At 37.9% G+C, this 20,474-nt stretch overlaps 2 protein-coding genes across 2 annotated transcripts in view; both read right to left on the bottom strand.

Moving 5' to 3' along the window:
• LOC100543408 (cytosolic phospholipase A2 epsilon-like) overlaps nucleotides 1-16,576 on the bottom strand; it is a gene marked incomplete at its 5' end in the record, with an annotated part of 30,813 nt that extends 14,237 nt beyond the window's left edge. The window contains 7 exons of the mRNA XM_031553384.1: nucleotides 3,746-3,888; nucleotides 4,953-5,016; nucleotides 5,498-5,540; nucleotides 11,969-12,009; nucleotides 12,486-12,617; nucleotides 13,317-13,453; nucleotides 16,492-16,576. Of these exons, the coding sequence (XP_031409244.1) occupies nucleotides 3,746-3,888; nucleotides 4,953-5,016; nucleotides 5,498-5,540; nucleotides 11,969-12,009; nucleotides 12,486-12,617; nucleotides 13,317-13,453; nucleotides 16,492-16,576 (645 nt within the window). The remainder of the gene's footprint in view (nucleotides 1-3,745; nucleotides 3,889-4,952; nucleotides 5,017-5,497; nucleotides 5,541-11,968; nucleotides 12,010-12,485; nucleotides 12,618-13,316; nucleotides 13,454-16,491) is intronic.
• A 1,047-nt stretch (nucleotides 16,577-17,623) lies between these two features.
• LOC104911085 (synaptotagmin-5-like) overlaps nucleotides 17,624-20,474 on the bottom strand; it is a 16,343-nt gene continuing 13,492 nt past the window's right edge. The window contains exon 4 of the mRNA XM_019616081.2: nucleotides 17,624-17,698. Within this exon, the coding sequence (XP_019471626.1) occupies nucleotides 17,624-17,698 (75 nt within the window). The remainder of the gene's footprint in view (nucleotides 17,699-20,474) is intronic.

The following is a 20,474-nucleotide window of genomic DNA, read 5'->3' on the forward strand; positions in this document are numbered from 1 at the left end:
AAAAAAGTTAAAATCAGAATAATTTCAAAAAATACATATTTTTCTCTTTATCTTTTCCAATCTCTTTCAACATAAATTAAAATGCTAGTGATAGTTTTGAGCTGAAAATGTTTTTTAAGAGTTTGCAAGGGGAACATTTTCAAAATTTTGAGATTAAGTACATGAAAAGCAGATCCAGAGTAATGAGTTCTTTTCAAAAGTGAAATTTGGTCTTACCATTTCAGTCTTATCATTTCAACCATTTTCCCCAAGAAACCATAGACAGATAAGTAAAAAATTTTCTATTCCTTTTCACTGTCAGCTACAGAGGATTCTTGCAATTGTTATGTTCATACTTCTTGATTTTCAGCAACATAACTGGGCTTAAGCCATTACAAAGCTTATGATTCAAACGTGGAAGGAAGAACAGGGATTACAGTGACAAAGCTCAACTTATAATCAAAAGTTTCATCTATACATCTCAACTGTGCTACAAGATTCAATCTTTTTTTTCCAGCTGGACAGTTTTATTCCAGTAAGCATTTTCCCACATTATCTTTTCTGCTGCAGAATCAACCCAAAACACTTTTAATTCCCATATCTGAGAAAATGTAGCTTTCTCATCTCAGAATTTTTAGGAAAGCCATGAACTCTTTTGCAGGAAAGCCTTGCCTCTGCTACTGAGCTAGAGCATGCAGTTTCCCAAACAGCATCCCCCTGCTTTCCCATGTATGCCCAACAAAAATATTCCTCCTGAGACCCATGAGCAACATCAAAAATTAACAGGAATGGGTTAAACTGGAGAGTTGTGGAGAAGTCTTGGGGTCTGTAAAGGCACATCCTGATTTCTCCATGCTGCTGCAGAGACCAACCACTGCTTCTCTTGGTTACCTCTTGCTCTAGACAGCAGGCCTGCTCTAGAAAAATGGCATTAACTAAGCTGCTTTATTTCTTGTCTCAGTTTGTGAGCCAAGCTCTGATTCCTGGGGAGAAGTTGCCACTGGGGATCGCATGGCTTGCCTCATGCTCCTTCAGATCCTCCTCCAAATTAAGGATCTTCTTCAGAGCAGCAGCAACATATTTCTTTCTTTTCAGCAGGAAGTCTTGCTCCTCCCTGCACAGGCTGTACCCTAGACGCACATCCAGATCTCCTGAGCTGGAACAGGCAAAGGGACAAATCAATACATGCGTCAGCTATAGCCAGTATCAGGACCTGTAAGGGTCTGCAAATTCCATAAACAAACATTGCCAAGTCTGCACGTTGAGCAAAGAACAGAATAAGCATTTCTACTGCCAGCAAAAGGTAGCAATGATAAAAGAAGTTCCCAAGGTACTTTAGATCTCTTGTGAATGGGAGCAGAGAAAGATCACCAAAAAAGAGTGGCTTTTTTCTGTATCCATTCCATTCTATCACCATGACATCCAAGAAAACTCAAATGACACCAGTGTTGTCTGTTCTCAGGTTTCATCTGCTCACTAACATGTGAAAGCAGAGGTCCTGTCGAGGTGTATAATGGAGCTTGAAACTCAGGACAAGTCCCACAGCATCACATCGCTCTGCTCAGACTGTCTTATGAAATCCAGACAGCACTTGAGAAGCTTTACAGAGCTGTCTGTCTTTGTTTATGGAAATGTGTCAGATAAACAGGTGAGTAGCACTAGGCAGTTTGTGTGATGCTCAGAGTGAGTTGTGTTTTTCTCTGCAGCATTCCGCCTGTATTACTTTATGGTGGTCTGTTCACCTGTGCTTACAGATAAGCTCATTCATAGCTACACAGATACTTTATGCCTTTTACCAGTGTGATTTCTAGCTAAGCATTTATGAACTTAATCTTGCAAATATATGACCATCCATCATTTTTTCCATGTGAGCAGCCACACTGAATTTTATCCCTTGAGAAACGTGAAGCACAAGCCAACGATTTTGCAGAAGAGAAAGTACAAAACCAAACAGCAATTTATTTTTTTGTGCCTTCCCAAGAAGCAAATATGCTTATTGCGGGGGGAGGGGGAAAAAAGAAAAAAAAAAAGTATTCTCAATAGTGCTCAAATCTTTTGTGTCACACCACCCTCTGGTGGCCGCAAATTCTATTCTGAACATCACCTTCACCTTCACTAATGTCTAGGAACACAGAAATCTGAAGGGCTGTTGTTAGTATTTTCTGTTCTCCAGTAAATTTGGTACATGCCAGATTAATTTTGAAAAAAAAAAAATAAGGTGACTTGATTGACCTCCTAAAAGCAAACAACTGTCTTAGAGATAGTCAAAAAACTCTAGCACTTCTTGTTGTTCACTTTCTCTAAGTCTGTAGGATTTACAATTCAACAGATTATGTAATGGGCTGGGATTGAACAGGAGGCTCTCTTACCCATGCCCTACATTTTATCTACACAAACTCCTCCTATGCTCTGTAAATCGATGTTGCTTCCCTTCTGCATGTCATCCAAGAGCAATAACAGTGTAAACAGTACCAAGTTTTCATTTGTATCATAAAACCTCATTCTCTTCATTGTTATCCATCACTGGCACCAATGTGTTCCCACTAACTGCTAGTCAAAGGTGCATCTGGTCAGGTCCCAGTACACGTTTTGCTAAGTAAAGCAGGAGAAGGAACATTTGTTGTTTCTTTCACTTCTCATTTGTTAATTTTTTCACTTGTACTTACCTCGGGCACCACCTGAGTACAGGACAAAACACTCACGTGGTAAGTTTTCCTCTCTCCACTGACTAGAGAAAAAGCCCTAGATAATTGTTTACAGTAATCCTGGACACTTGGATAAAAGGAGGCTATCTTACCATTTTCTTGATGTTAAGTACAACTCAAAGGATTGATCCTAGAAATCAAGAAAACAAAGTTAATTGCCAATAAATTTTAAAAATAGCTACCCCCTCCTTCAAGCTCAGGCAAAGAATGAGGTTCTCAAATGATAATTCATATGTCTGGGTGTATTATTTTTGTACAATTAAACAACGTCACACTCTCTGTTCTGGAAACAAATTTTCTCTTATCTAATAAGCCTGCCTGGGACAATGAACTCACACATTACACTGAGCGTGCATGCTTAGAGCAAGAACCACCAAATAGCCTCACTGAAAAATATTACAAATACTACAAAAAATGTTACAAAATATTACAAACCACTCTCTTAACACCAATATTGAAGTAAAATCTCAATAAGTTCATATTTGGAACTGCCTTTTAATTAATAGCCGTTGTGAAACTATTCCAATAACAACTTATGGAATACATGTGCATGTGGCCATTTTTTTTTTTTCCCCTTGAAACTCCTTAATTCTAATTCTGGTATGTAGATTTACAACTATTAAGCAATTACTACAATGATTGCTACCATCTGTTTCATGAAAGTGAATATGACAATCTTTATTATTTTTAAACACTTTCAGCAAATATCTGTATAGTCTTACACAGCACTTTTTCTCACTTGGTGACCTTATTTCTAGTAGGAAAAAATTAAGAACAGTTCTAAAATATTTATTTCAAAAAAGTTCTCTATCACTCACCTCTTCTACTGTTATTTCCTTCTGCAAAGGGAGTGAATTCAGAGGACAAGAGAGGACTCCATATTCCTGAGTTCCATTTTTGTCAGCCAGCTGAAATAATGTGAAAAGCAGCAGGGATGCACATGAAACGTTTGTATAATCTCTAGCACTTCTGCTTTTAAGAAGACTGGTTGGCTTCATTTTTTATTTTTTTTTCAGCTAACATTACGATGGTTAATTCTAACATACAGAAGAGGAATGTACCTCTTCTGGTAACACGATGTCCAGTCTTGTCTGGTCATTTATGGTGCAGTGAAATACAATGATCTGAATGCTGGGCTCAGACCCCAAGGAAATCTTCTGGCTTCCTTCATGGGATCCTTTTACTGTGAACGTAAGCTCCTGATCTAAATATAAGGGCAGGGAACAAAAATTCATTTAACTATTCCAAGCAAACATACATAATTGATAACTGAAATATGTTTTTACTCTGCATGCTTTTTGTCTGATTTTTCTTATACCTCAATAATAAAGTAAACATTGGGTGGCCAAAAACTAATATAGAACCACTTGGTAGACTTGTATAAGTCATTAATCATTATCACACACTTTTTAAGTCATTAAACAGAAATCACACACTTTTGAAATGCTATTATGTTATTACACTTCCCATGAATAAGTAGAACTGAAACTTAGACTTAAAGAAGTGTTAGTTTAAAGGAATTTAGGATTATTCACATTGAACAAAAGATTCATTTATTTGGTATCTGCTTGTTCTGGTTCATCTTTCGTATTGTTTCAAACTCAAAATAGTGCAAAATAATTGACACATACCTTGTGTCATTACTCTTCCATGAGAACTGTGTTACCAAAACAGAAACGGCCTTGAATATGCAGAAACCTTGGACATACTCAATCTCAAATCAAGTGTACAAAATAAGTATTTTTCTATATTAAAACTTTTAAAAAGAAAAAGAAACTTATAACTTTAAAACTTACTTAACAATTTTCATATTGAACAAGTAATAGCTAAAGAGAACGTAATGTTTTTTTTCCAATTTTTTAGTTTATAGAATCACAGAATTACAAGGTTGGAAATCACCTGCAAGATCACCTAGTCCAACTGTCTTCTCATTACCATTGCTAGCACAAACTAAACCATATCTCGTAGCTCCTCTTCCAGGTGCCTCTTGAACACTGCCAGGGACGGCAACTCTACCACCTCCCTTGGCAGGCCAAGGTGTAGACGGCATTATTTTTGCATCAATTTAAAATTTGCCATGGAACCAAATACTTGATTAACTTGAATTTTGACACATACATTTTTTTCTGCAAGGCAGAACATGGCAAAACTAAGTATTATGTGACACAGCTAAAGTAACATGCACAACTGATCATTAATTTTTCAACATCTGTTATACTGACTGAATCACAACACAAAAACAATAGGTTAATGAAGCAATAACCTCACTTGTGGATTGCTGCTTCAGCTTCCCTGTATCCACTCTGACCTCCAAACAGGAAACCTCACGAGCCTGTAACAAGAGAGGACAAATGATGATTAAGAAAACGTAAATGTCATTGCAAGTGATTCATACTGTTCTTAACCAACCCCTCTAGCTGATCAATGGCAACACAGCTATTATCTATTATTACTGTTATTTAAGAGATAATACTGACATGGTATTTTTCTGGGTTGGAAAGTAAAGAGGAACAACTCATGTGTTGCTTTGAACTTGGAGAGCCAAGGAAGTGAGGAAGATGAGACCTGTTTAAAATAATAGGAGTCTTGAGATACGGGACTCTAAATAGAGTGTTTTATCACTTTTTTCATTAACTCTTGCTAGTATGGGGCATAAAGTAGAAACAATTTGTAGGAAACTACTCATCAGTGCCTTTCTTCTCTGTAGGACAATGTTGCTGGCAGTACAGTTTTTGGGACATAACTCAGTTCTCCAAGTTACAAGTATGCACATTTGTTATATAGGCATAGAAAAGATTGTAAGAAATAATTACCACTAGTACTCCATTAGTAATGATGCCATCAGGATAGTCCAGACTGAAAAATAAAATGGAAAGAACATTTCAGATAAATACTTTCCCCCATCAGTTTGACACTTTCAACTTTCATATTCATTCTCAATTCAGAAATGTTTTAAAGATGTTAACAAGCAAAATTCTAGCAGACTGACTGGTAATTCCATCCTTGTCCCATGATAAAATATGAAGCGTGGCTTTTACTTACGTCATTTTTCACACTTCCTTTAATGAAGTGTTTAACTCAGAATATAGTGAGTTTGAGTTGAGTTGGAGCCATTACAGCCATTCTGATCATTTTGAACATTACACAGTTTGGCCCAAGTTATTATACCCCAGAAAAAACCCAGTTGCTCAGGTTACCATAGAAGTATAAAGACAAAGACGCTCACATCTATTAAGACATTTGCAAGTTGGATGTGAAATTTTAATATGTGAAATTTTAATATATGCGCCATATATTAAATGTCGATGTGTTTCTACTTAATCATCTAAGGGCAGAAATTGGTTCATATACTGCAGAAACTAATTCTTAGATTCTTAAATACTTTTTCCACCAAAACCAAAAAAAAAATCACACCACCAAAAAAATAAGCAAGCAGCTCCTCATTAAAACAGATGTCTAAAATCATAGGACTTTTGCACCAACTCCTCAATCCAATGCAGAAAGTATGAGTAATCTATTCAGACTTTACAAGCTATTGATTATACACACTGTAGTCTCACACAATCATACACTTGAGATATGTACCACATCTCAGCAGAAACCACATATTAAGCTTCCTTTAAAATCAGATCAATTACATTATTATCAAATTTATGAGAATATTATCATAGACTATTCGAATTTAATGAATGAAAATAGCTTCATAGAATTTCTCATGACAAAGAATTCTCCCAGAATTTCAGATCTGATAAACAACTTAAAGTTTCATTTCCAAACCAATGTTTTCCTTCAAGAAAAAAAAAAAACAAAAACAACTGCCACCACTACAATTTGGCTTAATGCAGCAAACTCAGGAAAACAGTTACTTATTTCTGAATTTTGTAGGATCATCTCCTATCGAAAGATTATGTTATATGAGTTCAAAGAACATCAGGCACAGAACATACTTACGTGTTTCTATCTGTAAGGAGAATGGGTATAATTGCAACTCAGGATTGCTTTCAAACTTGCCCACTTATTTGTAGTCAAACTTTACATATCTAATAGCGTCACTATACTCATATATTCCATGAAGTAGTGCTAGGACAGCAGAGAAACAGCTGGACAGATACTAAAAGATTTCAGCCTGCATATGCTGTTAAGACGAACATGGAAAGAGAAGGAAAAATGCCTCCTGATGGAGGTAAATATCCAGAAGAACGTAGCATTATTTGAGTTCTTGGTATCAACAAAGAATAAAGTTAAACTGAGGTCCAAAGCATGACTTTCAAATCAGAATCTGAACTGTTGCACCAAATGACTTGGAAGACCAGTGGAAAGAACTAGGACAGCACAAGCTTTGAGCACTGCCGGAAGAGACATCCCTTTAGAGGTAGAAGCTGTGTGACCATTATGGTAAGGAAGCCCAGTTGCTGCCATTTATTGCTTCCTCTACACACTGTGCTTTGGACTTTTGGATACTGAGTTTCAAGGCTTCTGCCGTTCACTGAATAGGACAGACATTATTATTTTAACCTGATGACTTGTACATTTGTTTTTAAAAGAGCAAAGACATTCACCTTTCTTTGAAGCTTTGGAAATCAAACACAGAGGAGCTGAGTGCGGAAGAGTTCTTAGCATTTCTTCTGACTGGGACCTTTGAATATTTTACCTATGTTTGTGGTACTGAATAATATCCATTTATTGACTAATTTGTTAGTTAACACACTTACTAGCTGTCAGTTTCCCTAACAAACAGCCTGCTATCACATGACTCTCGTTACATATAGTAACATTTCTGTCCTCTCCTCCATCACAGTTTGTAACCTGTGGCCTTTATAATGCAGGTCTTGGCTTTACTCAGACAGCTGGGAGCACAGCATGGCCTGCACCAGGGAAAGACAGGAACAGAAACCCTGGACATCTTTCCCCACTAAATATCTATCAAATGGGGTACCCAAGACTGATGGGCTTTGTGACCCAGTTGATCACTTCCTCCATCCTATGCCTCTGCAACACAACACCTGCTCCAGATCAAACTTCCTTTTCTTCCTTCCATCATACCTGGTTTATAATGAAATAGTCAATACTGTTGGGAAGTCAATGTCACTTGTATTCTTACATTACAACTCCAATTAAAGTAGACAATCATGTTCTGTTTCACCGGAGAGTCAACTTTTAGCCACCTATGTACAAAATCATAATTCCTTTGTGTCAGATCCAGCTGCCTCCTTTCTTTTTTAGTCGCATCTGCATAGGATAGGCTACTTTTCTGATGACCTGAGAGAAAGATGGAGGATGGAGCTATTTCAATTTAAAAAAAACATATTAGCCTTAAGAGATTGCTGGGCGATTATCTTCCTTGACTTAAAACTTTTGTCTTATGTGCTCCTTCAGGACTTGAAACTTCCTGACACAAATACATATAAGAACAGTACACTACTCAGCCCTCAGCAGGCTGAGACTCAGCCCACTAAGTTTCCTCAGCAGCGCCCAAACCAAACTGAAGGCATGATCTGCTGCTCCCTAGACACACAGGGAAACTTTCTCAAAGCAACACAGCAGAACTACAGAAAGAAATAAAGGCTTTTATTTTCTAAAAATCATATGTTTGCCATAATTTAATAATTAACATTCAAGTTTTATACAACTTTTTGTACATCTATTTACATTCATTTGCATTAAGTGGGCTTAATTTTAAGCACTGTCTTTCACTTTTAGGAAAAAAAAAAAGGGCTAAGGTGAAAGGCTGTGTAAGAGTAGTCCTTCATTCTTCTAAGAATTGTTAGAGATGCACCTCCTCAAATCAGGATATCTGAAAGATAGAAAGAGACCAAAAAGAAGATCATCAGAGCCAAAAATACTCTGGGCCCGTCAGACTTCTCCTTTGAAACTTGAAGTACCTTTTAGTTCATCAGAAGTCTATTTGTGGCCACTTAATAACAGGCCCAATCTTCAGTAAAAGTCAGAAGGGAGAGGGATGTTGAGGGAGCGAAGCCACCGAGTCCAGCGAGACCCAGTCTCCCCAGCAATCCGTAAAGGCTCATGCTGTTGCTGGACCCTACCAGGGGAAACATGAGGGAGAAAGCCTGTGTTACTATTGGTAATCACCACAAAGTAACACAAAAAGCACTAAGACATGCAATTCCACAGTCTGTGTACAACGACCTTACCTTTTCTGTCACTGCTGCTCAAGGGCAGCAGCTCTCATGCCAGCTGGGCTCATGCTATGGGCCCATAAAACACTGGATGGGTGTTTGCAATCCCTTTTCTTGGTTGCTGGTGAAAAAGTACTTGGAGGAAGGAGCATGCCTTCCTCTCTGTGCCGTTAGGATCAAACGTCTGTCTCTCAGTGCATGCCATGCGTAGTGGCAGCACGAAGAGGTATGTTTGAAAGTATTGCAGGCAATGGAACAAGAGTGAGGCAAAACTAGAGAGGGCATTCATCATGCAGTTGTAGAAACCAAGCTATCAAAGCAAAAAGTTTTAAACAAAACAGGAACAAATACCAAAACCAGTTTCACACAGTCCACTTCTGTATCAAAAGGGAACTTTTGCAACAGTCTTCTGTAAAAGTAACCCATAAACAACTTTCGCAGTAAGGCAAACAAAAATAGGAGTGACAAAGCCACTATCATAGGTGCAACCCAGGAGACTTACTTGGCCTGGGATTACATCTCCTGTATGATATTATTCATGTGAAGTGTTGGAAATGAAGAACAGGCTAATATAGTAATTTTTGCAATTGGTAATCTGTAAAGTCTGCGATAAAGACGAGGAAGAAATGACAAGCTACTTCAGATAAATAGATAAAGTCAGACAGTATAATAATCATTTCCAAGATAAACTGTCAAATTTAAAAAAAAATAGGAAAAAAAAGATTCTTTTAAAAGCACGTTCTCATCATAATATGATAATTTTAGAAAGTATCACACGTGGTAAGCTGTAATTCTGAAAATTATCTCTAATACTGTCAACACTTCTCTAGTCCAGTGATGCTTTTGGGACAGGCTAACTCTTTAAGATGACTGTTAACATCACAAGAAGAGGAGCTCACACAGTCTTCTAGTTGGTTTTTTGGCCACTAAATATCTTATCTCATTTTGAAGAGATCTATTCCTCAGTATTTTCCTGCAGAGCTTCACTGTGCCCACTTCATGAGCTTGGCTCAGCAACCACCAGTTTCCCTCAAGTTGCAACAGTCAGACCTTGATTCAGGGAGCCTGGCTTCAGCAAAGAGGTCTCATTTGCTATCTCTGACAGCAGTACATCTTTTCTGCATCTAATCAGGAGCCAGCATCACTAACATCCTTCTGTCTCTCTACAGGGTAATGTCCCTATTTTTTTTCCTGGATGCTGTTCCTTTTCCTGTTTGAAATTCCCCATGTGGGTGTCTCTCTCAATCAGAAATTTCAAAGCACATATTATGTTCCCCAGGGCTCATTTTATCCCTTGCTGAACAACCAAGGATTCTTGTTTGGCTGCCTTGCCAAAACCTGCTGAGCTTGTTCACCACAGAAGAGGTCACTTTGGTCCATAGTTTACTGGTGACCCATCCCAGCTACTTCAGTGTTTCAGATCTCTGTAGCTTATCACAGGTAACGTAATCCGTAGTCTCTAATTTTAGTCCATCAACCCTTTCATTCATTATTCCTGATAGAACACTTTTCTGTGTTGACAGAAAAACAACAACAACCAAACAAAAAGCCACCTCAGTATCCTTAGCAAGGAGGCTCTCTGGGAAACTATTTTTAATTGTTTCAGTGTGCTCACACGTTTATTTCAGACTTGATTGATAGGCAGAACACCATCAACTTCCATGCACGTGCAAGAAACGTGAATGAGGGATAGCAGGGAAAACATTTATCCACCTTAAGAAGCGTATTTCCCCAAGTGTTTTTCATTTTCCAGGCCTGTTGGATCCACTCAGTGACATTCCCGATTCCAAGTGCAGCAAGTTCTCCTCTTTTCTCTGGAGTTCTTCAGGTCACAGTTACTGCATTAGTCACTGAGTTACCACACTATGAATAAAATGTGGATCAGAAGCTTTCTTGTAGCAACTGACACATGATTGTGAGCCTTGAGAAACCTCTTCCTTGGGAGTGCCAAGGATCCTTTTTACTTGTACAGTCCCAACAATTTTCCTTCAGTCAATAGAATTCTCAGAATCTGCAGAAGTTGGTTTCCCTCTGACTTTATCTACCAAACATGTCTCTAGGAAAATGTAACTAGGTGCAAGATTCAAATAACGGTTTCCACAAACAGCCAGTTCTCACACATTCCATCCTCTGCACCCATACATGAACCCACCTGTGCACAACACCCAGGCCAAACAATCTGCCCAGACTTCCCTCATCAAAACACAGAATTATCAAGAGTATAATTCTACACACCAACTCCATAAATCATCCTATAATGGGAAAACCCTAGTCAGATCATTTGGAATATCTAGTGGAGCTCCTTTGTTTTATGATTGTTACTGATTTCATTGTTGTTACTGATTTCATGACACCCTGAGCTGTGATAGGCACTACTTGTCTTGTGGGTGCAGGGCCTTCTGCCAGTTTTGGTACACAGTGAACAACAAACAATCCAGACTGGTAAGTTTACATGACTTGTAATAAGAGATTCTGGGACTATTTTTTATCTCTGAAGGTTCTTTTGCTTGTGCACATAACACTGTGCTACTGCTCTTTCTCCACAAGTTCCTGATTTCCCCTTCTGGAACAAATATCGCACTATCCAAATTCTTCACCAACATATTAGCATGACGGTCCTCCAAAAACACCCTGAATGCCTCATGAAGGTCCCAGCAATACCAGCTCACTTCTAAGGTTGTTTTAACAATGCTTTCAGTCCAACAACACATATTGCATGTAATCAATAACAAAAATCTTTTCAAATGACTTCCCCAGAGTGATAAAGCATACTACAGAGACGGATATTGTCCTGCATCAAAGTGCCAGAAAAGGGTCAATATGAGATATCAAGGCATAGCATTCCTTTTTCTAATTGTCAAAGTTTCTTTAGTATTTTAACTTGTACTTCCTTATATACTAACCCAATGAGGAAAAGAGAACTGGAGGACATAGGTGCCCAGGAGGCATTAGTCATCCCAGACAAAAATTAGTTTCAGATATTTAAATCATAAATTCTGAAATTCCAGTTTACTAGACTTCAATGAACATATCTAGACACTGCTTTGGAGACTGAGGGTTGAAAAGTGCTGTCACAGATGAATAAGCTTTCCACACTACTTTTGTACAGAGTATAACAGTTTATATACAATGTAAGAGTCTACTCACGTGTTCTGCAATGTGAACTCCACCTCCAGCTCCTCGCGTGCCTGAAAAGAGGAAAAAGCAGAAAGAAGAGTATATTAATTAATTTTCTTCACGTACACAAGTTGCATATCATGTGTAAAATAAACATTTATTACTTGCACTTGGAACAATTCCCTGAACGTAAGAGTAATTTGCAAAAGAATCTTCAGTGTCAAACAAAGGTATTCAATTCTGAAATATTGAAAAAGCATTTGCTAAAACTAATATTTTGACATCTAAATCACATACAAGCATGCAGATGTATTATCTGCCCATTCTCATAAAATAGCCATTTTTCACATTTCAATTCCGAATGCAAAGGATTAGCTGTGTTATTATTACAAAAGTTCAAACTGGCATGGAGCACTGCTATAGGGATTTAATTATTTCTGATAATAACAAAGAAATACAGTTCAATGAAACTGTAGGAAAATGCTATATTAGGATATATTTTGGTGGACGAAAATTAGTTTTCATGCTCACTGATTCCATTGCTCACCTGTGGATTCAGTTGAAACTTCACTCGAACAGTACGTCCTACACTAAGTTTATCTATGTCAAAGAGAACCGTGCAGAGTTCATCATCCCTGGTGATTGTGTCTTCATCGCAAACTTTCAGCTCCAGCACATTCTGCAAAGAGATGTTAAGAATATTGTGGTTTTCTTTCAATACTGTCTTTCAAAGAACTCCGTAAGGCAGGAAAACCTCAAGACTAGGCTTTCTTTTTCTCTCCAATTTTTGAAGGAAAGAAGGAAGAAGGACTGCAAGAAACATAAAAGGGAAGGGGATTGGGGAGCATGGGTCTTGAACAATAAATGCATATACAAAGAAGCAGATTCATCTGTCATAGAGCCTAGGTGCTATCATCTCCCTCACATTTGCCCCGGGGCTTGATTTGATAGAATGTATGCTTGGAGAGAGGAAGCAAGGAAGGCCTGTCATGCAGAACACTCATGAATTTGTTGTAAATAACTGTATTAAATGCTACTGCATTTGTTCTGTGACCTTTGGCTCTAAGCATATAGAACAGGCACAGCTATTAAAGGATTTTCTATTCACTATACCTAGAGCTAATTTTATCTTCTATACGATCTTTATCTTGGGTTTCACTTGTATACGTTAGGACAAGGAATAGGATACTATGGACATTTTCTGCGGGGAAATTAATTGCTTCTTATTGTTTCAGAATAGTAGACATCTAAGTACCAAACAGATGGAACAGATTATAGTACCAAGGAGGATGCAAGCAACATTGTAGTTGCTGTAGCATTGCAAGATCTATTGACTACATGCAGGTAGTGAATAGTGAAAAGCATTTATTTTCATTACCTTCACTCGTCGGTCAATCTTGTAACAGAAAGCTTCATTCCAGACTGGATTTTTGCTGTTCCTGATGGTTCTGGTCCGAACCTTCTCAGACGAGGCAGTAGGCAACCACAACGTCACATAGCAATCTGAAAGGGTGACTGTATAACAAAAAGAGCAGATTGATGATGTGTCAAGAGAAAGAAATACTGCAATATCTGTTTATCACCAATAAGATTGAGATAACACCATAGGGGATTTTTCCTGAAGCATGTAGATTAAGGAATAAATAATACAATGAAGTACTCACTGGAAAACAGAAACATCCTTGCATGTTTATCATGCTGATTCCCACTTTTTAATCTTGGTCAAATTATTTCTCTTTTAAAACATTACTCTTTACTTGCAGTAGCACTTGCTATAGATGTACACCTATCCATGTTGCAGTAAACTCTATACTCATGACTGCTCAATGACTGGAGCAGGAAGTAGTTTAACACTACCAAAGTACAAGAGCATCTATCAGTATATTACTGTCCAAGCGGCACTCACATCAGAGCAAAGAGGCTTGTCTTCTAGTATGTTCTCCTCATTTTCGATGGACTTTAAAGTAGTCGAAAGCCTTTAGTCAAGTAATTGCTTAAATGAATACAGTTTTCTTTTGGTTTTGTTTTTGTTTTTGTTTTTTTTGCGTTTTGTTTGTTTGTTTTGCCAAAAGGTATCATTCCTCTGTTAATCACAATGTAGCAATTTATTTTTGATTAATACATTTGACAATTTTTAGAAGTGGTATCTTCCTCAAAAAGTTTTCACCATTACATTATAGTTTATCCTACTCCCTTCTACCGCCCTATCGGCAGACTGACAAATCCTGCCATCACTCCTATCTGGGAAAGAAAGCACCACCAGAGATGTCAGTTCCTTCCATATTCTAACCCTTCACACTCAGATGGAAAATTGCCAGAGAGGAACTTACAGAAGGTCGGTACAGGATGTAATGACCCTGGTCTCATACATAGAATGCAATATATATTCTTCCAATTTCATGTTAGCAATGCTTTACAAGTCATTTGGTTCTCAAAAGAACCTTATGAGTCAAGAGGTCAAATAACTCAACTCCTAGTCAGTCCCTGCAACACACCTAAAATGTGTAGCAGTGTTACTATGTCACATTAAATATAATTTTCTTCATGTTATTTCCTCTTTATCCTTCAGTAACAGTTAAAGAATTGGGTTTTTCTACCATAATACTTTGCTGAAGCTGCGCCCTCATCACACAGCTAACAACACTACTGTAGTCTGAGGGAGCTAAGTAACTGCCGTGGGAAGCACAGCGTATCCAGGTGGTGCCTGATTTGGCCAGCCCTGATCTGAAGGATGTGACCAATCAAATCTTCAGCAAAGGCACAAGTGTAGGCAGATGGAAATTCAAATGGTTAATGGTGATTAATAGTGGAGTTTCCATTTTCAAAGAGATTGACACACACCAATGATTTACTTCACTGTGGCAATGTAAGGATTAAGCAATTAAGTACATTGAGAAAACTTGAATAACTTGCCCAGGATTCCACATCACAGCCAGAACTAGGTCCAAAGCACAGTCTAAATTACTAGGCCTATACCTAAACCTATTAAAGTTATCTTACTTTGGAACAACAGCAGGGTAAAATATGAAAAAAACACTGGAATGGGGAACATCGAAGTTTAATCAGAGCAAAAACAAAAGCCAAAGCAGAGCAAAAAAGCATTAACTTACGATTCTAACAAGAAGCATATCATTTGTATTATAAAATTAGATAGAAAATGGATTTCTTCCTGCAGCCTAAAATACTGAGGTTTCTAGGAAAACTAAAATATTTGGATTCTCAAGTGCCTTTTCAGTGCCTCAGAACATGTCCTTCTGGCTACAGGCAAAAAGACTCCAAACTGTTCAGAAAACAAATTTTTTGCAGGAGAAGACACTCTTGCTTGAGAATTCTCTGCCAAATATGCTTTAAACAAACCTGTGGAAAGCCATACTCAAGTTCTAAATTTGGGGCATTTTAAGAGAAGAAATATACAATATGCATCCATTCTTGGGACCAGAATACAAGGAAATAAGTCAATATGTTGTGACAAACAAACCAGTTGGCTTCATGAAGAAAGGCCATACTATTCACTGTGGCAAGCAATGATTGTGAGTAATTTTTTTTCCTGTGAACAACCACAATGAATTGAAGCATAAGCAGGTGACCTGCTGGAATACACAAATGCACACACAATTGAGCATGCAGGTTTGCAGGTGCAATTGCAGTGACTACTCACTCAAATCACATATTTAGTTGATGCAAATCACCACGTAAGCATTTGAATAGCTGTTTTTTGTTAAGTAAAAATGCAGTGCATACAAAGCCTACAACTATCAAGTGCATGTCTATGAAAATCAAAATACATCTTTAACCTCTAAGAAACCCAGAACTTCACAACTTATAAGACTCTGTAGCTTTGCAAATAGTATGTGTGACAAGGTAGATATTATGGAAATAAAATCTGTGATTTCTAGAGTAAAAAAGCATCGAGACATAAATAGTAAATAGAATATTCTCTTGGAGTAAACTGAAGACACCCAATAAATAAGTACACTAGTATTGCATTGCAGAAAACATAGGATTAAGTAATACAGAATACCATGAGTGAGTGAAACAAAGATTTGTTCCATGATAGTAAGCGTTCATTCAAAAATAATCTTGTTGCATAATTTCCACATGTTCCAACAACATTCTTCCTTTAAGTAACCAGTTCCAACTTATGACAAGCTTTCTCTACTCTCTACCCATCACACTAGATAAAATCCCAAAATATACAGTACAGGAACTAAAACACATATTTGGTTTCCTTAGAAACTGCTAAACTGCGTGAAATCTTGAGAAGACAATTCATTTTGAGACACATTCAGCATGATTCTGGTAAACATCATGTTGATGATGCACTCTAAAATAAGTCTCATACAACAAGGCATGAAACCTGAAATTGAATGCACCACCTTGCCTAGATTGGCCTCTTTACACTAAGGTGCAAAAAGCAGTACTTAGGATCACAGTAAAAATAGTACTTACAAACTTATAGCAATACATTTCAGTATTCCCACACAACTTGAGGACAGTAATGTTGACCAAATAAGAAACTATAAGCAATATTTGAAAACTACAGAAGTACTTACGCAAGTCTGCCTTCCGGACGTTCCTCAGTCTTAGTATTTTTACAGTAAGCAAGTTGAAAGGAGATACCGGCCTCTGCAGAACAATTTAAAGAAAAAGAAACAACAGCAAGATGAATATCAGTCTCTAGTCGGACCTCTGCATGCTCTAACCTAAGCACATGGATAAAGCGGATTTTAAGGCTGAGCTATTATCAAACTAGTTGAACTATTTGGAAAAATTACATGTATTTTTGGCATATAACCCTTTCCAGATCTGATAAAGAAGGTGCAGATTTCAAAACTGCATGAGTTGAGAATAGCTGTTGAGTTTAATTTGATAAGGAATAGTTCCTTCTAACTCTGCTTCTCTACTATCAAAATGAACCTCCTTACATCATGCACTTTGGTGTCCTTGGGTCTGGAATGTAATGGACTGCCTATGGGACTCTAATAGCTGTCACAGTAGCTATGCAAGTAGATCAGAAATACTGCTGACAGTCAGGAGATATTTCTCATGAAGACACTGATCTATAGTCCTGGTCCCCAGCAGAAAACTAAACTACTCTTATTGGTGATGATCCTGGGAATCAATTCATAACTTGATATCTGATACCTTCAGCTCAGAAATATTAATTTTATAAAACCTCATAACTTCTGTGTACTAAACTAACATGTCCCCTTGTTCCTTAGACTATAAATTGAACTTCCTCTCCATTTCACCTTTGAGATAACTGCTTAACATGTTTCTCTACTTCTGCACTCCCGCATTAACATCTCCATTTCATAGGTACCATTGTTCTTTTTAAAACTGTTGTATGAATATATAATTTCACTTAACATTTTCTTAGACATGATATTGAGTTTTGAGTCTACTGGTTCTATGAAAGACCAAAAACAGTTTTTTTGTGCCTCAGAATGTCTAATCTTTCCATCTATGCCAGTTGGTAAGAAAATATATTAATTCTACCCATAAACTATTTCATGCCCGCATTCATAGACATAATACACCCTAATAAAGTGAACACACATTGTTCTAACACAAGCACATGGGATTTATCACTTTGCACCTGAAGTGTTTATACTAATACAAGAGGCAAAAGTAAAAATGATTTGCTGACATTAGATAATCAAATGTATCTTATTACTATTTCCTTCACAAGTTATAGGCTTTGTTGGACCATGTCTTTCCAGTTGCAGCAGAAATCTTATCCTTTAGAGTTTCACAATGCTTTAACAAAATTAAGCAAACAGGACAATAACTTGGCATTGGACCCTATTACAATGTAATAAAGCAGATCTACATCTTCATCAACAAAGCCCTCAGCTACTTCAGAATGGACAAAAACTTCTGAGGAACAACCTGGCTAACACCCTTCCCTCTTCCTTCTGGGTTAACAAAAGGCCCATCAAAAGCAAGGCAATCAAAAACAACAAAAATACATCATGGTCAGACTTTAGAGTTGAACTGACAGAATTGCTTTCCTACATGCATTAAACATGAGGGAGACTGACTTTTTTCTTCCAGTACCTGAAGGGAGCCTACAGGAAAGCTGCGGAGGGACTTTTTATAAGGGCATGTACTGACAGGAGGAGGGGAAATAGTTTTAAACTTGAAGAGGGTAGATTTAGACTAGATATTATGAAGAAATTCTTTACTGTGAGGGTGGTGAGAAAACTGGAAAAAGTTGTCCAGTAAGGCTGTGGCATTCAAGGCTAGGCTGGATGGGGCTTTGAGCAAACTGATCTAATAAGAAGGGCCCCTGCATAGCAGGGGGAGCTGGAACTAGAAAATCTTAAAGGTCCCTCCCAACCCAAACCATTCTATGATTCCATGATTTTTACATTGGCAGATAATGATGGAACAAGGAGAAATCACTAGAACTGAAAGGTGAGAGATTTAGATTAGGTTTTAGAAGGACATTTTTTACTCAGAGGATGGTGAGGCACTGGCACAGGCTGCCCAGAGATCAGGTGATGCCCCATCTCTGGAGGCATTCAAGGCCAGTTTGAGTGGGGCCCTGGGCAGCCCAAACCAAGTCTTTCTATGATTCTATGCATTAAATATAATTGGGCATGATAAAGAATCAGTCCTAGACCCAAGGATCAACAAACTAAGGCTTGCCTATCCCTGTCACACACGCTGATGTATTTGTTACGTGTATACTTGGTCCCTACTCTCTCACCCAAAAAATCCTGAGTGTCTTTGTCCTCAACAATTTCAGCAGAAGATGTAGAGAATACCTTTCCCCAGAAAAGCTAGATCTTGCTTCTCTTGAATACTGAAGAATGGGCATGAGTAGAAAAATCCCCCATTGCAGGAAAATGCTATAATCACCAGGCTGATGCCATTTTTTAGGAAATAAACTTTGCCTTGTTCTTTAAATACCTTGTTCTTTAAATTCTGCTTTGCTTATCAAGTGGGTAGTGGTTTCTTCATTCAGCCCTAAGTAGCATACAGAGGTAGGATATAAGACTGTGTCCCCGAGCTCAGCTTTCCCCATTAGCTGGGTGTGCATACTTACATTGTTCCCTTACCTGCTGTAACAATTCCCATATCAGTATAACTCACCAAATATATGGAATCTAACTCTTCAAATGTACTGAATCAATCCCCAGTGCTTAACTCAAGGTTGTAAAGACTTAGAAGTCTCCTAAATGTAGGTGTCGGAATGCTTTGTCAGGTCTTGATCACAGCAACTTACAGTCGCTTGGAAAAGAACTCCTGAGAGGTATATCTTAAACTGGATCCTCTGCTGTTAATGACTTAATGTTGTTAATGCTGGCAATGACTTCCACATGTTTCCCTTTAATCTGATGATGACCATATCACAGGCTGGGTGAATTCCAAAGCCAGAAGCCTCCCAGGTCAGCTATTACATGCACTACAACTTTCGGCTTCTGTGTTGATTTGGTCTGAGACCTGATTGTTACCTCATAAACCGGAAACACAAGCCAGGCATTTTAATAATCACTGTTGAAACTACTTAAATATATGAGATTACAAACACAGGAATTGGTCACCCTGTCCTACGTCAGATAAAAGTCCTGTGGCATGTTTGTGCAATCTTGACATATCTGTTCCCAGGGAACTCAGTGGCACTGTTCACATGTGTGCTCATCCATATGAATAAGAACTGTGTAACTGGACCCTAAAACTGTTCTATTTCAGTAAAATTCCTTCTGCACTTCAAAAGGAATTGTTCTTCAGGAGACTAGAAACACATAAGACATTCTTGAGTTAAATCAAGTGAAAAGGCAATTATTAAAGCAAAACAGCGTGACAGATGTATTTACAGCACTGCCTTCTTTCCTTAGCTTTCTCTTCAAAACAAAATAGAAGACTCATCCCTACTTTAAAACTTGCAAAGACCAACAAAGAAAATGCTCAGCCCTGTCAGAAAGTCCAGCAGGACACCAAACCCCAGCCTCTGTCAGGTATGGGGCACCTACTAACTTCAAAGAGCTCTGGAGCCCCAGGGGCAGGCAGGATTTCATTACATTACCATGTCTGCTACCTGAGGCAAGGTCAGATGCATAATAAACACTTTCCTTGCACTGTGCATTTCATATTTATTTCACCCATTTTAAAATATCCCATAGCTAGGACCTGTTAAAAGTTGACAAAGCTCACTGGGGTTGACACAGCATAAAAACAAATGGAGCAGAAGTGGACCAAGGCTTCATTCCTTCCAAGAGCTATGTAAAATCTGCATGGCTCAGACTGCCATTTTCATGTGTTTTTCACTTTTTCCCCCACTTGCACTTTCACGGCATTTTCATTAGAATAAATCCAAAACTTGGAAGAGAAACTGAGTCTAAAATTTGCACAGTTCAGCATGGCTTTCTGTAAAGACCATGTTAGTCTATCTTATTTTGATATGATACAGTAGTTCAAGTAATTAAAAAAGTTGTTTTTTTTTTGCCTCTCTGCATTTTCCCACCAAGTACCTTTCATTATCCTTTTAATTTAAGTGACCATTTAAGTTTTGATCACAAACACATAA

This window comes from Meleagris gallopavo, chromosome 5 (assembly GCF_000146605.3).
Source record: "Meleagris gallopavo isolate NT-WF06-2002-E0010 breed Aviagen turkey brand Nicholas breeding stock chromosome 5, Turkey_5.1, whole genome shotgun sequence".
In the NCBI taxonomy this organism is placed as follows: Eukaryota; Metazoa; Chordata; class Aves; order Galliformes; family Phasianidae; genus Meleagris; species Meleagris gallopavo.